Source organism: Spea bombifrons, chromosome 5 (assembly GCF_027358695.1).
Source record: "Spea bombifrons isolate aSpeBom1 chromosome 5, aSpeBom1.2.pri, whole genome shotgun sequence".
In the NCBI taxonomy this organism is placed as follows: domain Eukaryota; kingdom Metazoa; phylum Chordata; class Amphibia; order Anura; family Pelobatidae; genus Spea; species Spea bombifrons.
Genome location: NC_071091.1, coordinates 99,494,089 through 99,510,086, shown reverse-complemented (window position 1 = coordinate 99,510,086; position 15,998 = coordinate 99,494,089). Strand labels below are relative to the sequence as shown.

Here is a 15,998-nt window from a genome sequence, read left to right as displayed (position 1 = left end):
CATAGACCCCCTCTTCTTACTACCCCCTCTTCTTACTACCTCTTGCCTTTCTCTCAATCTCGCTTCTTTCTCATTATCTTCCCCTTCTCACTTTCTCTCTCCTCCTCATTATCTCTCCCCTATATCGCTCTCGTTATCTCTGCATTTTCTTATGATCCATTCTATACAATCTTTCTCCTTTCTCCCCATCTCTTTCTCACTACCTGTTGTCGGAAAGCAAGGTCATACATACCTTTGTCTCGGTGCTCCATTGCCTGTTTGCGCGGCTTCAGCATCTATAGATGGTACTCATTGCAAGGAAGCAATGAAATGGAACAGGGGAGAGCTGCCTTTATTTTGGGTCGGTTAAGGTGAGATCCATGATCTCCCCATGATCTCCCCTACAGCAGCTGCTGTTCAGTCTGATCGCACAGGTCTCGCATCCCTAAGGCCAGGCCTGGGTATCACCACCACTGATTGTGCCACCCGGCTCAGTGCACGCCTGTCTAACCCCAAATTATGCCACTGAGATGGGGCTAGCTGCTCATACAAGTGGGTAAGCAGAATGGGTATGGCTAAACACCACTCCGCTTCTTGAAGCAAGTAGAAACTCACCTGGAGACCCACAGAAGCAGTGCTTTAGGGTGAGAGCCAAAGAGTTCCCAGGTATACCTACAAGCAGTGTAAGTATTCTAACTTAGGCTGACTAGTCCTATTGGACAATCATGCTTCTTTTACCGCCACTGTTCAATTTGCTGGTTAAAAGCGAGGTCACAGATCTCCTAAACCAACCCAATAACAATATGCAATTCGGCTTTGCCAAATTGGCTCAGTCCTCTATAATTTCCTACTTCTGCATGTCCTTAATAAATACTGATCCTGGCTTAGTCCTAGGTCAGTGCAGGAGATAATTACAAGCTTATTTTCCATGTATATCCTAAATGCAAATAAACTGTATTTAGCACCTGAGATTGACCAGATAGAATGGTAGTGAATACCATAATGATTAACTTATATGCAGGTTTACATTGCTGACAAAGATCTGGACATGAAAGTTACAAGGCATCAATGGCTAAATGAGGAAAATACGCCTCATTAACTGAGACAGCCGAAGAGACATATGCGCGTTGTTCTGCCTGTGATACTGATCATTAGTATCTGTTACCTTAGAGTATGACAAAATTATGTATAGTTTTCATATGTGCTTTATAAATGTCATAAAATACCAATATTCGTATATACTGTAAGTAGTAATGCAAAGATAATTTGTTTGGAGAGATTTAAAAGTCAAACGCATTCTAATTTTTACATGTAGTATCTATGGCAACCCTAACAAAAGAAACGTATTTGAGAGTTCTTGGAAACAGGAATTGAGTGAATAGGTTTGGCATTTGGTTTTTATTTGATGTCATAATATGTGCTAGTCATATTGCAATGTAGACTGCACAATGCGTTGGATTCAATGCTGGAGGTAAATCAATGACAGATAATAGCGTAGATTGCAATGGACAAAAAATGCGTTAAGAATACAGTGATACATTTTATCGCTGTTAATGAATCTTAGCCATCATATAGCCGTTTTTGTCTCATTTCTTTCTACTGAATGTAGACCCTATACAGTGGCATGTCTAGTTTTTTCACTGTTACAGGAAAAATGAACAACCACTACATTATATTAAAGTAGCCATAATTTCTACTCCAAACGCACACAGTCAAGGAGCATGTGCTAACTGCTTAACCCCAAGTACTCTGTACCATCTCACAAATGTTATGTGGAAGTAAAAATTACCACTTCAAATCAGATCAAACCTCTAGACCACCAATATAGATCAAAGTGATCGAGCAATTAACAATAATTCATATTATTATTAATATATTAATAATTATCTGTATGTAATTTATATTTGAGACTTAAATGTGGTTTCCATCTAGAAATTTTTTCCATCTAGAAAATTTGACTAAAATAATTTAACAGGAGCTAATTTTGTATGGACGTCATTGAATCAATTAGGTGCATGTACGTGTTTCCATTAGTTTTAATTGTAGCAAGTTGTCGAGGTTGTTGTCTAGATTCTACCCCATAGAATTTGACCATCCATTGTATATCCCCATTGTAACCAATTAATTGGGCTGTTTACTGTCCCTGACACGTCCCTCTTAAGAGGAATGTAGAAGAATGTGAGAACTTTTAATATGCATTCTTCCAAAACCAAAAAGAGCACTTACCACAACAGATGGTTCAATGTTCTGCGGAGTGAAACACAGCTATCATATACTTATATCAAATATAGAGGTTGACAGCAATGCAGAATTTCAGAATACCACTTTTTAGGATGTGTTGGTTGAAATGAAAATACTTAACCTTTTTCTACCAGTAATGACCTAAAATTATACAGGTACATGTATAACACAGACAAGCCTATGGATCATGCCTGACAGGTTCCCTAGTCAAATATGCAATTATCGGTGATTTAAATAGAATGTCTTCAGAGATTTTTCACTTGATCAGCATTGTAATGGATAAAGTTGTCTTTTTGTCTCCATACCATTTATCTTCATTTAAATATACTTTGAAAAGTCTTTTTTTTTAGTAAACTGAACAGGAAAATGCAAAAATTCAAAAGAAAAAAGTTAGCATCCAGTGCCACTATGTGTCCCACAGGTTCCACTTTGACCAAAGCTACTTCCACCGGTGAGTTGGAGGAGCATATTGAAGCTACTCCTCGTGCTGTAACCCTTTCAGTCACTTCTGCTGATATTACTGCATCGTGTTTAACTGCTACCCCCAACACAAGCATTTCTGAAGAGTTCTCTGTGAAAGCTGTAGAACACGTCTTGGAACCAAGCACATCCAAGGACCTGGAGTCTTCTCCAACGGCACAAACACAAAGTTCTCGAAGGCGGCCAAGAAACTCTGTACAGATAGAAAGAACTAAAGAGCTTGCAGGTGTTACTCATAGAGGTATCTATGTTATTTTATTTGTGACCCTTTGAAAGTAGTCAGTTCTATAACTACATTTGATAGGCCATGGTCACTTGTCACTTGTCATATCATGGCTAAAACCAGAACATCCTACTTAAAATTGTATTTTCAAATAATAAACCATTTTACAACTGCGATTGACTATAATCAAAGCACCTACATTTGATTTACGTTAATGAAAAACAAGTATCCATCATAATAATAAAAAGTTTGATAAAATAAACTAGACAAACACAGACATGAAATGACAACACAGTCAATGACAATGGCCATGATTATGAAAATAGCTGTCTTCAAAAAAAATGTTTTTGTGTTTTTCAATACTTCCCTAATAACTCACAAATATTCATCTAAATTACAGGTCCTTGCATTATTATGGTGCCCATTATGCTCTTTGTCTCATGTTACCTCCAGAAATAGAAATGTCATTATTTTAACGAACAAACTTTTATTGCAAAGAATTGACCTTTTTAATCATGAAGCGATTCTAGCAAATCATAAATATATTGCTTCTGAGAATTAAGATGACCAGGTCTTTCAAGTAGGTTATAATGTTCCTCCTAATGATCATAAGAAACTTTGTCAATTATGTTATTTCAAAAATGGAAGTTATTGACGGCAATAGAAAAATATATATTTTTATAAAAAACATTTGTGTTGACATCTCATGTCTGATACAGGCAACCTAATACAATACAGACCAGCTCTTCAAGGATTTGTTCTTCTAACTTATACTGCAAGGTTTTTCATAATTCTGTGATTATTTTGGAAAATATTTTCATTTGAGAAAACCCTAATATTTTTTTTTTATAATAGATTTTGATTATTAGCAAATAAAACTCCTTAAAAAGTATGAGTTAATGTGATTAAGGTAAAATGAACTATTATGATGATTTCTACAAGCATCATCAAGTCATCACAGCAATCTAGGCAACTTTACAGAAGCAAACAATTCAATCTGTGTTGTGTATAGGCCAGTTTTCTCATTGTTTCCAAAGAAGGAAGAATATGGAACATATTTTGGCAACAACGTGTCTGTAAATTAATACAAAAAAACAAAAACTGTCTGCGCTTCTTACCCTAATAAAGTTGGCAACAAATATAAATGATCATTATAAATGATCATTTATATTATGTTTATATATTTGTTGCCAACTTTATTAGGGTAAGAAGCGCAGACAGTTTTTGTTTTTTTGTATACATTGTACAGCCAATACACTGTTTCTTGCAGCATGCTTACACCTGTTTGGTAGGCCTCGTATTACACATTTGTATTATTTGAGCCTGAGACTAGCTTAGCGCACCGACATTTTTTCTTTTCCGTGTCTGTAAATTAGTTTACAAGTTTGGCGAGAGGTAAATTACCTTTCCTTTAGCTTGTTTTTATCTAAAAGAAGTTAAAACCAGGAAGGACACAAAATCTTTTGTTATCATCATGTCACCCCTGCTGCAGTTAGAAACTTTATAGAAATTGCACTTATTAATTACATACATACACACAGATAAACATACCCACACATATCTTATATACATACTCATATAATATTGATATATCTATTTAGATAGGTAGATAGATAGGTAGAGGTCTAGTATAATGTAGCCATAACATTGATATTTAAATGTACTAAGTGATTTGAAGTCCTATAATTTCCTCAATTTTGCACATTAGTTTTCATTTGTATTTACAAAAATAGCAGATAATGACAAATCAGCATCTATTATTTTTTGGAGCACCAGCAGATTCTGTAGCACAATTACAACTAAAGATGATACAAAAGGAATGGGCATGTGCTTGTATTTCTGTGTACTTTCTCACAATTTTACTATTGTGATATTCCACTTAGAGCAAGTGGCAAGTTTGTGTGACCAAATTATCTTATTTTAAATCAAATAATAGTAATAATCATAATAATAATGTTGGCTAAATACTAAACTGCTCAGATCTTTTGCCATTCCGGTGATTTTAGTAATTATGTGAAATTATTTTCCAATGTCCCTTAGTAATAAAAAGTATACTTCTCTTTCTTACGTTATTAACAATTTTTATAAGACAATTTCAGATTACAAGTTATGTTGAATGTTGGCACCGCAGTTAGGGAATGGGTTTTTATATAAATGATTTGATCTGTGAAAGTCTGGAATGTTTATCTCCAATATAGGATAGTCATTGTCTAGATTTATCTATCCATTAGACCTGTTAAAAAGCAAAGACATTTTATTTATAGCATAATAAAGATCACTGAGCCCCACAAAAGTCACAATGGCCATTCATTGATAACAATGGGACAGTGTTTTGCAAACCTTAATGAGCGTGTAACGTATTTTTAATATGAACTGAGTCGAGTGGTCAGTTAAGGGTTAACGCGACCAAGTAGACTCAACTCCAGTTGTGTGCAACATTATATTTTGTGAACAAGGGTTCCAACTCACATTTGACATTGCACTGATAGGACTTGGCTATAGTGAATTTTGCAAGTTTGCTGATGCCAACTGTTAGTGAATAGACCCCTTTGACTTTCAGGACTTGTCTAATTAAACTTTTTTTTAACTATATCCCTGTTTTATATATATATATATATATATATATATCGTGTGTGTGTGTGTGTGTGTAACAAATCTGAATATCATGAGTATGTATAATATGTATGAGTAATATAGATCCAAATTTGCAGATACCGAAATCAGTTTGATCTTACAACATTTAATAGTAAAGAAACAATTCAAGAAATGTGTCAAAATTCATGTAAAATAAAATGATTAACATAAATGGAATTATCTCATAAACCTTAAAGTTACATTTTCTTTCTAAAAATATCAATTGGCAAGAGGTAAGCTTTGCATTTAAACTTATAGGATATACCAGCGACCAACCATATATATCTATTTTTAATTTTAATGTCTCCCTTGCCTTGAATGATAACTTGAGAACAACAACCCTACTATGGATACTTTTGAAAGTGGGGGAAATGGTATTTTCCTTCAGTATATAATCCTGTGCTGTGTACACTAATGTAGGTCGGCATTGACAAAATGATCAATTTATCTCATTTTGTTCCCATAAACTCCCTTTATCTGCAGACCTGGACGCTGTCGTTGCTGTCAGTCATGTTATATCTTGGGTGACATTCCATGCTCAAACACCACACTGAGCTGATTCTATATGACATGCTAATGTGTTTCATTAGTCAGAGTGTCCAACTGGGTGATTAAAACTGAGCCACTCTGTTGTTTACCATAGACAGTATGACAAGGAGTCAAGATGTTTGTCTAGTAGATTGGGCTAAGATAACAGAGCAAGAACATATAAAAATTGCCAATACATATCTGTCTGAAAACATTTTTTATGCAAAAACTAATAAATAAAACAGCACAACATTTCTGAAAACATATTTTTAATCTGATACTAGTAAAAAATGTTGGAAGATCCCTTTACCTTACACTAGAAATTATATTTCTATTTAAATACATTTATATTGTATATGTTCTGGCTTTATCACTTTAGGTTTTTTGAAGCATCGCTTTTCTCTACAGGAGACGATGTATACATTTTTAAAGCATTTGAGTTCTTGACCGGTTTCAGTAGAAACTGGCAACATCTACCTTTGCTATGTATTGAAAAACCAAAACCAAAAAATGTTGTTTCATTATTTTATGTCAGTGTTTTGCAGATGTTTTCCAACAAAATATTTATTTATACACACCCAATTTGAAAATCTTAATATCCAAATATCAAAAATAATTAGGGGGTAACTTTCTTTATTTCTGCTACATTTTAATACAACTCATTTTTCATATATAGTTTTATTTTTTAGTAAGTGTATTTGGATGACAGGTCTACCTTAATCTTTCCTTGGAAATGTTTTACAAGGAATTATCATGTTATTCATGCCCACAGTTAACATAGTTTACTGGCTAAAACGTGTCAGGATCATCCAAAACTGTACTGGGGATATAAATTGACCCTGGCTTCATAAGGCTAGCGGCTAATAAACGACATGCGTGTGTGCCGCATGTGGATGTGTGGATCCATATTAGACATCTGGATCTGCCAAGTCAGCGGCAGTAAAGGTAAGTGACCGGCGACAACTGGCACTGGCCCCTCAAACATTTTCCCGGGTATATAGCTTGTCTTGGTCTGAAAAGATCTAAATATTCTATAAGAAGAGGCCATATTTTAAAATTAGAAAGTCATGGACTTAGGTATGCAGTTTGAAAGTATTTTTAAAGAAACACAAAATAGCTATTCAGCAGAAATGTATAGGTCAAACCAGTAATGCATGGGACAGACGAAAGGCTATGATGAACATAACACAAAGGCTAGGAACAAATCAGGACGTTGGTGTCATCTGATGAGGCTTATTAGTCTTAGAGATGTTAATATTTGTTATATGTTAATATTTGTTCTGCAAATACAGAGAATATTCAGAAAATATATAAAAAAAAAGTGAACCAACCTTGATCTTCTCAAAATTGGCCAGTGCTGGTTTTCCATAGGGGGTCAGCTGGTTACCCAGCTGCTTTGATGGACAGGTTTGCAAGCATAACAACCAATGGACATTGCTGCCTTTCCATGAGTGCATTGACCTCATCGAGCATCAGTGACATCATATGTCATTTCAAATCCCAACATTACACAGTAAGCATTTTTTGCTGTTATTTGAAATCCCTCTGTGTATATGGGTGAAAGCTGGAAAACGAGTCAATTCATGCTAAACAAACTATTTGACAGCTACAGTTAGAGAAGTACTTGTTATTGTTCAGATAATTTTACCTCCATCCAGAAATAATTACTTAAATATATTTTCTTTATGTGTAGTGCTAAACAAAGGAACATTATTATATTTTGTAGCAAATCATTCTTATCACCTGGAGAGAAAAGCTTTTAGTTTTTGGTGTTGAAGGATAGCGTGTCAGACTTAACACCATTAATAATAATAATGTACACGTTTGCCTTGAAATACTAAATATAGAGCCAATGCGGAAAATGTTAATTTGACAAAATGAAATCTTGTGAAAATACTTCTGATAAGGAACAAACATTAAAAAAGTGCCTTAGCCAATTATTAATTTGCTAGACATAAGATCCACTTTATCAAATTATTTACTTTAGCGTCCATATCTTCTTTGGATGCTAACTTAGATCCTACTGAGTTAACAAGTTTTGAAACATACTTAGTCAACCCAGTGGTATATTTTAACCAGGAGGTTATTTTACTTAGTAGAAGTGGGCAAGCAGGCTAGTGGGCATGGAAAAAGCCATGCTTGTGCCAAGCCAGACCTCACATGCCCACACCATAAAAGAAGATCTTGTATTTGATTTCCATAGGGAACAGCTGGTCACCCTTAAGAAGCTTTTATTTAATGTTGTCCTAAGCCTTCCTTAAGAAATTTTAGCACCACCCATGTCTACTCTAGTAGCGATGTATTACTGAGTAGTGTTATTCCCCCATCAAGTCGACAGCAGCTTTTAATGTAAGTCTTCCTTTTTGAAAGGAGACTGGATCCTGTATAATTAATGTCATATCACAAAGAATTCCCAATTCATACAGTCTGATTAGGCCTGTCATGGATTTAAAAGACAGTGGCAATCATGGTAGAGTGAATGGGGTGGCTCCAACGAATGATGACTTGAGGTTAATGGAAAGCATAGCGATCAAGTGCCATGATGAGAGGAATAGTTTGTGAATAACAGAGATAGTGCTGAGGTTTTAGCAGGGTTACAATGTGTGCAGGAAAATCAATTTGCAGGGACATATTAAATAAATTGAGAAATGAGGTTGAAAATACCCCCCACAGAGTAGAGCAAATGTGCACGAGGAAGATAATATTGGTAACAGAAAGGGTAGATAAGATGTATAAAGAAATGATTGAAACAAGACTACATTTGTGTGATAAACCTGCAAAAGTGGTTATCACACAAACCTTCTGTCTTCAGGGAAATACATGAGCAATTCAGAAAATATTTCCTTCCAATAGGGTTTGTACCTATTTTATTAACACAGAATGTAAGTATTCTTCCAATGGGTTAATTCCATAGGGGGCTTCATATTATTGTAGAAACATGGCAGCCCACTAAGATCCTCAGCCTCATTACCAACAATAGAGGACGTTGACTGAGATCAGTAAGCCAACCTTGTTAAGTGTACTTTAATATGCCACAAAGGTACAGTTTTGGTTACTTCTCCAAACCTTTATTCTAGGAACAACAGTCCAGGCCTCACTTTAATTATGTGACATAATTTATGTTTTTGGAATTGTGTTAAGGTTTTGGTATATAACACGTGTAATATAGTTATTTAAGTGCTACAAGTACCTTGATAATTAATTAAAGGTACAGAATAATTTGATCTTACATTTTAAATGTAAGCATACAGTACCGTTAGCCATTAAACAGCATGTGCAGATAGCAAATCGTGACCATAGCTTCGTTCTGTGATGTTTTTCAAATGACCTCCATTTTCCGTAATGCATATTTTACCAGCTGATTTTTATCAGAAATGAATCATATGCACTTTTGCAGTAATCATATTCGGTTTATAAGTTGAGGTTCTGGTTTCAGTAGCTCAGGGCTGCCCTCAGGGCTTGCAGGACCTGGGGCAAGAAGACTTTATTGCTCTGCTCTCTTTCAGACTTGTGGTCTCTATATAGGTCTGAAGAGAATAGAGCGCTGAATACAACAGTGTTCTGCTTCACACAACCCGAAAAACTACAAGCATACTAGAGGAGGGTAAGCAGTGGTATTGTGGCCTTCCTAAGCATGGGACCTTAGGCAAAAACCCACCTCCAGACTGCATAATAATGAGGAAAGTATAGGGAACAATTTTTAAATTGAAGGATACTTGAGGAGACCATCTTAGTGGCCTTACATAGAAGCCACCATCCAACATTCCAGAGCTCAAGTCCCCAAGCTGTGTCAGTAGGCTTGGAACCTAATACAGTCTGTTTTTACGTAACAGTATACGTTGTAGGTCACCTTTAAAATTTATAACCAGTAAACAGGGTCATTTTTCCAGCACAGAAGGAAGGTCAGCTGTCGAGGGCCCATCCATTTCTCAGGGGCCTATTACTGTGCCAAAGTAAGAAAGCACATTGTATATTTATGGGAAATAAATCATTTTTAATTTTAAAGTTGATGGTTAATAAAGATGAGACTTTGGGGTTTATTGATTTGCACAGGAGTTGAAAAGAGAGCAGGGTTTCAACTTGTGGACGAAGATCCAACCCTAATTAGTTTCTCCTGCAAGAACAGCTTGCCTGACAATGTAAAGTGCATAGTCTTACCAACTGGACTCTTCATTGGATAGTAACAGCCCTCAGCAGGAATAAAACTTCTCTTCATAGAGCAAAATGAATTCAGTGATCTAAAACCACAACTCGCCTGAAATAATTCTACCTTAGTGAATAAACTTCATGAGTTGAAGATCTTATAAAAGAGAGCATTCAATGCATAATCTTTATTGAAGCCTTTCAGCGACATTAATGATTTCACTCGACACATACTGAGCATGCTCTGTCTCTGTAAGGAGACAATGCATATGATTTTGAATGTTCAGGACCAGACATCCCAGTAGACAACCTTGGCGTACGACCACACTACTGTATTATCAAGGTGCCCTTGACCATGTGCCCCACCTACATTTGTACCAACTAACATTTTTATGAGGCATGCCAACTTGGACATCATTCTCCGCTGGTGACCCTCCCAAGTTACATCAGTTCCCTCCCCAAAAAGACTTTTAAAACCCCACCAGTGGTCTTTGTTCCTAAGGGCACAAGGAAATATCTATATCACACATATTTAGCATATTAGTATTATATATTATTATTAAATATTATTAATGCACATTCTTTCAAATTCTCAGCAGTTTGTAGACGAGAACCAATCAGGGCTTCTAGTTTGTTTATGTTTTTTTTTTTTATCTCAGGTCTTTAAACCTATTAGTCTGCTATGCAAAAGATTACTAATATGAATATATATATTATACTAAAAATGCAGATTTTATTCTGATTGTATATCTCTATAGATGTATAAAAAATGATTGTTTAATGTGTTCAGTTTTCTAAACAATGGAATGTTATCAAGCAGTGTTTTAAAGGAAAGGTAATTGAATATACCCAGGAACTAGCTGGTTTGGTTAAGGTTGCTTTTTGACAGATAAGACAGTAACCTGTTTGCTATTTGGTATTGAAAAAACTTGGCTGCATTTATAAAAAGATATTCTGCACAAATAAAATGCAGGAGAGGCAAGTTTATGATGCTGTCCAATTATCTGGCATACTGCTCATTAACATAGCAATCTCTGTTATTGTACAGTGTTTAATTGGGCGGAACGTAAAACCGTATTTACCATTACTTATTGTCACATCATTCCATGTACTAACTACAACATTATAGCTTAATGCTGAAAATCATCTCGCTGTTAAGAGAAAGAGATTGGAATTCTATTAAGCGACAGTGAGTGATTTGCTGGTCTATTCGAAACATTTCTTAAAACCTAAAATTTATTTGGGAAGCATCGCATGTACAAAATGTATTTAAGCAGTGTTATATTAAATTATTTTGGTGCTTGAAGATAGTTAAAGTTAACCCTTAAATTAGGTTTTCAGAGATGAGATGGCAAGGAAGTCTGAAAAACACAACATACTTTTTATGTGGGGGATTCTTTCCCTTGAGATATAGTAATACCCGGGAGCTCTCAAGGTTTGACCTTGAGTCTCAGGGTTTTTGCCCCAATCTCAGGGTCTCGGGGTGAAGGGGCGGATTCTTAGGATCATATACAAGACTATCAATTCATACTTTTGCTCCAAGTATGTTATGGCTGATACAACTGCTTGAATAAAGATGACTGAAGTAAGTGTATCTGTAAAAAATGACAAGTCAAGGTTTCCAGGAGGACTGGTATTGGAGCCATTTGATTAGTACATTGGGCGAGTCAGTATGTAGAATCCTCACAATGGGCTATTAAAGGGTTAATTTTTCAAGAGTCAGGGTCAGTTCATTTAGAAAGTTTAGAAAGTTCCCAGCTATGGTTATAACTAGACTTGGGCACCAGGGGGCTCTTCGTGTTTGTCTTCGTGCTCGACGAGCCCCCTGCTGGCGACCAATAGAGTCGCTCCTACAGACTATTAAACTCCTGGTACCGTAACTTGGCCGGGAGAGACCACTGGTTAAATGTCTGTACGAACGACCAATAGAGTTGCTCGTACGGACATTTAACTGATAGAACAGGGAGACCAGTGGTCTCTGCCGGACAAGTTGCTGGATTATGATTTTAAAAGTCTGTACGAACAACTCTATTGGTCGCTCGTACAGACTTTTAAAATCCTGGTGCCATAACTTGTTGCACGCTTGCACGGCCCTTTAACCTACAGATTTCCACTCTAACGCAGCATCACAGGAGTTAATGGGAGCGGAAATCCGTAGGTTCGGAGTTCGGAGTTCCGTGCAAGTGAGCCTACTGGTCACCTGCAGGGTCTTCCTCTGGCATCAACCAATTGGTTGATGCCAGAGGAGGTCCCTGCAGGCGACCAATAGTCTCACTCGCGCTGCCCTGTTACCCCTGACGGCGAACCTGCGGATTTCTGCTTCCGTCAACTCCCGCGATGCCGTGAAGATAAGGTAGGCTAGATGGGGAAGGGACCCGGGGAGATTAGTAGATAAAGACGATCACGAAGATTCTTCGTGTGTGTGTCTACGTTTTACCGCCACTGTCTTCTCTTCTTCATGTCTTCGTAACGAAAACGCACTCTTCGTGTTCGTTTTCATGTTCGCCCATAGACGAATGCACAAGTCTAGTTATAACTGCATCTGGCACTGAAAAGCATTACTATATTACTTACAATACTTTATTTTCCAGCTCTGATGTTCACCAAATGAATAACCAGTTTAATTTATGCAGATTTGCCTTTATTCCTCATTATTCCTCATTGATGATTACATTTAACTCCCGATGCTTGTCCAGGCAAGCACTCTTTCACCAGAATTGTTTTAACAGTTGGGTAGTTCATTTACAAACGGCTGTCACATATACCTTTTCTGCTAATGCTTGATGAACATAACTAAGCTTGCAATCTAATACATTGTGGTTAGACAATAACGGTATCTTTACCAAAATTGATGATATATCTTTCAGAGAGATAACTGTTTAGAATATAACAGTAAGGTGGCTGCACTCACAGCCCAACAGAAGAAAGCATTCGCAAATCCAATATGAATATATATATATATATATATATATATATATATATATATATAGTTAAAAAAAAAACAAAAACTAACAAGAATTACATTCTTTTTGAGTCAGGATTAGGACAGTTAATAATCTAAATTAGGACATTTCCTCAATAAATTGAAATCACATTGATTTAACTGAATTTGTATGATATATGCATAGTTTTTTTGGTGTTTCATTCAGAGTATGTGCCTGGTTTTCCAGAAACTTTTTAGGTGATGAATAAAGCCAAAATCTAAAGCATACACTCTACCTCATCCCCACATTTTTCACAATTTGAATGGTTTGGTGATTTTCCCCTTTAGTTTTTCTGTTACCAGAAACTTTAATTGAAAATATCCTTGAATTTAAGGATAATTTTTTAACAATTATTTCTGCTATGTTGAATAGGAAAACTACTCTTTGTTGTATATTATTTAATTGGCTTTACTACTTCTGATTGTAAAAATACTTAAACTTCTGACTTGTAGTACAGACTGCTGTAGACCTTTTTTGAATTACTCGGATCATGTTTTCCATATTTTTGACACGCTTTTAGCTGCATGCAAAAATAAACAAATACATATACACAAAATAGGAAACAAATTGCTTACCATAATCCAAAAACAATACACAAATTCAAAAATTACTAACCAACGTTCAACAGTAGAACACATAATTATACTATACGCAGATAATGATGCCAGTCATGGCATGTTAGTGATTCAGAATGTGTATAGGCACCGGATTGACCTTGCAGACTGTTAGATTTATCAGACAGTATTGTTATAATGAGTAGAAGGACAATCATTTTAATTCATTTGTTTTTGCTGAGTAAGAGCTTTGGCAAGCTTGGTCGTTTCTGTCTCTTCTCTCCTTCACCTAAGCACTTTGCTGAATTGGAGCTTTCACTGCATATAATTTACAAATCTGCTTATCGCTGTCAATTTCCTATTCATTTTTGGATTTTGTGAAGATCATCAGTTAAAAGCTCTCGTATATGTGTATATAATATATATACATTAAAATATATATATACCGTATATAAATTTCTATTTATATTTTGGTATAGTTTGTTTTCAAGTCTCTGTGAGTCTTCTAAGAGTTATTTAAAAAGATTATTCCTATTCTTAAACAAATCTTGTGTTTGTTTCATTTGTTTGGATTTAGTAAAAAAAAATCGCATTGGTCCACTCATCTCTCATTTTTTTTTTTGTTTGTTGAGGGACTGTTAGTGAATTAAGATATATACTTTATGTTCGTTTCCTGATCAGGACAGTAGTGCATGTTGAGCTCAAGCTGATATCCACTTACCTAGCATTAGCGTTTGTACCTTTCCCCTCTGCTAGAAAACCATTTCGCACATCTAGAATGATCATCAGGGGTAGCTTTGGAGGTGCTAAAACGTTCTAAGATGCCCTGTCTTTATTAAAAGCTAGTGGTGTAAGCATAGCAAGGAACTTCCCATGGTAGACTAACTGCAGCTTCCCTTCCTATGGTGATTGCCTTCATTCAGGAGATGGACTAGCTATATGTAGGGGTACAGTAAGCCACATGTAAGGGCTAGGCTCATTAGTATTTAGAGGGCCCAAAGTAAGCGGTAATGGGCAGGGAAGTGGACATGACCAAATTACTTTGAGACTTTGGGTCAAGTCTACCTTCTGTCTGCAGCATGCAAACTGTGTCTCTGCCAAGGCAGGGACTCTATGCCTGTGAAGGAGCAGCTGCCAGAGTGAAGGGGACCAGCTGGGGGGAGAGCAGACCAAACCACTCTGACAGCAGAGGGTGTACAGAAATAAGTAAAAGCTTTTTTTTTTGCTGCACTCACCTGTCTTTTCTGCTCTATATGTCTAGTTAACGTGCACTAAAGAGCCTGCTATTTCTACCTTCCCTCTGGTTTTTCTGAATTTCTGGGGGAGGGGGGCAGTGCCACCTTTTGTCCACCCCAACGGACGCCCATGGTAGAAGTAGAAGTAGCGATGATAACATCAGAATTAGTTTAAAATATATGTTGCTGTGACTACTTTCAGTTTTTTTTACTTATTTCCTGAAATACACATTAACTTATGATTGTGGTCACCACCTTGCTGATCTTACCCTGACATCAAATTTAGGTCGTTGCGAGAACGCTGTATAACAGCTTACAAAGCCTTACAGATACTTACATCCTATTGAAAAAAAATACAATGCAAAATGTGGCTGTATATTATATACAATAAAAGAAAAAGGAGTTTAAACTGAAGGGGCTGGGAGGACACTCACAAGCTTTACGCGAGCTGAACTATTATTACTAAGAGTGATATCTGAGTTAGTGGTGATCTACAGGTGGGGGGGGCACGTAATCTGGCTCCATTTACCCCATGACTGGTTCCGCCTGCTTTCTTCCCCTTACCCTATACCTGTAAGGCTATTTTAGTCCTTATTAAATAGTTGTGAAAACACTTTTGCTTCTTTACTTAATTTTATACAATACACATATTGCAAGTGCATCTCAAAAATAGCTTTTCCCTGAATTGGCATATAGTTGTATTAAATGTATTGCTGTCTATATATATATATATATATATATATATATAATGATAGGTGGTCTTTCGTTTTCTTCTAACCAAATGGTAAGGCAGGTGGGATCACCATAGCAAACAATGGAGTAATTATGCTCATTCGCCACTCTTTCATTTTGCACCAAAATAAGCTTTTAAGACATAACAAAAAAAAAATTACATTAAATATTAATTGGAGTGAATTTTAACACGCATGGGATAGGCATATGGCTATTATGATTAATGGAATAATGTGGGCTGTCTGGTTTAATCTATTAAGATAGC

At 36.1% G+C, this 15,998-nt stretch overlaps 1 protein-coding gene across 1 annotated transcript in view; it reads left to right on the top strand.

The window, feature by feature from the left end:
- The window catches only part of CSMD3 (CUB and Sushi multiple domains 3), a 445,444-nt gene that overhangs the window by 178,638 nt on the left and 250,808 nt on the right, over positions 1-15,998 (top strand). Inside the window, exon 7 of the mRNA XM_053466566.1 lies at positions 2,642-2,941. Coding sequence (XP_053322541.1) covers positions 2,642-2,941 — 300 coding nt within the window. The remainder of the gene's footprint in view (positions 1-2,641; positions 2,942-15,998) is intronic.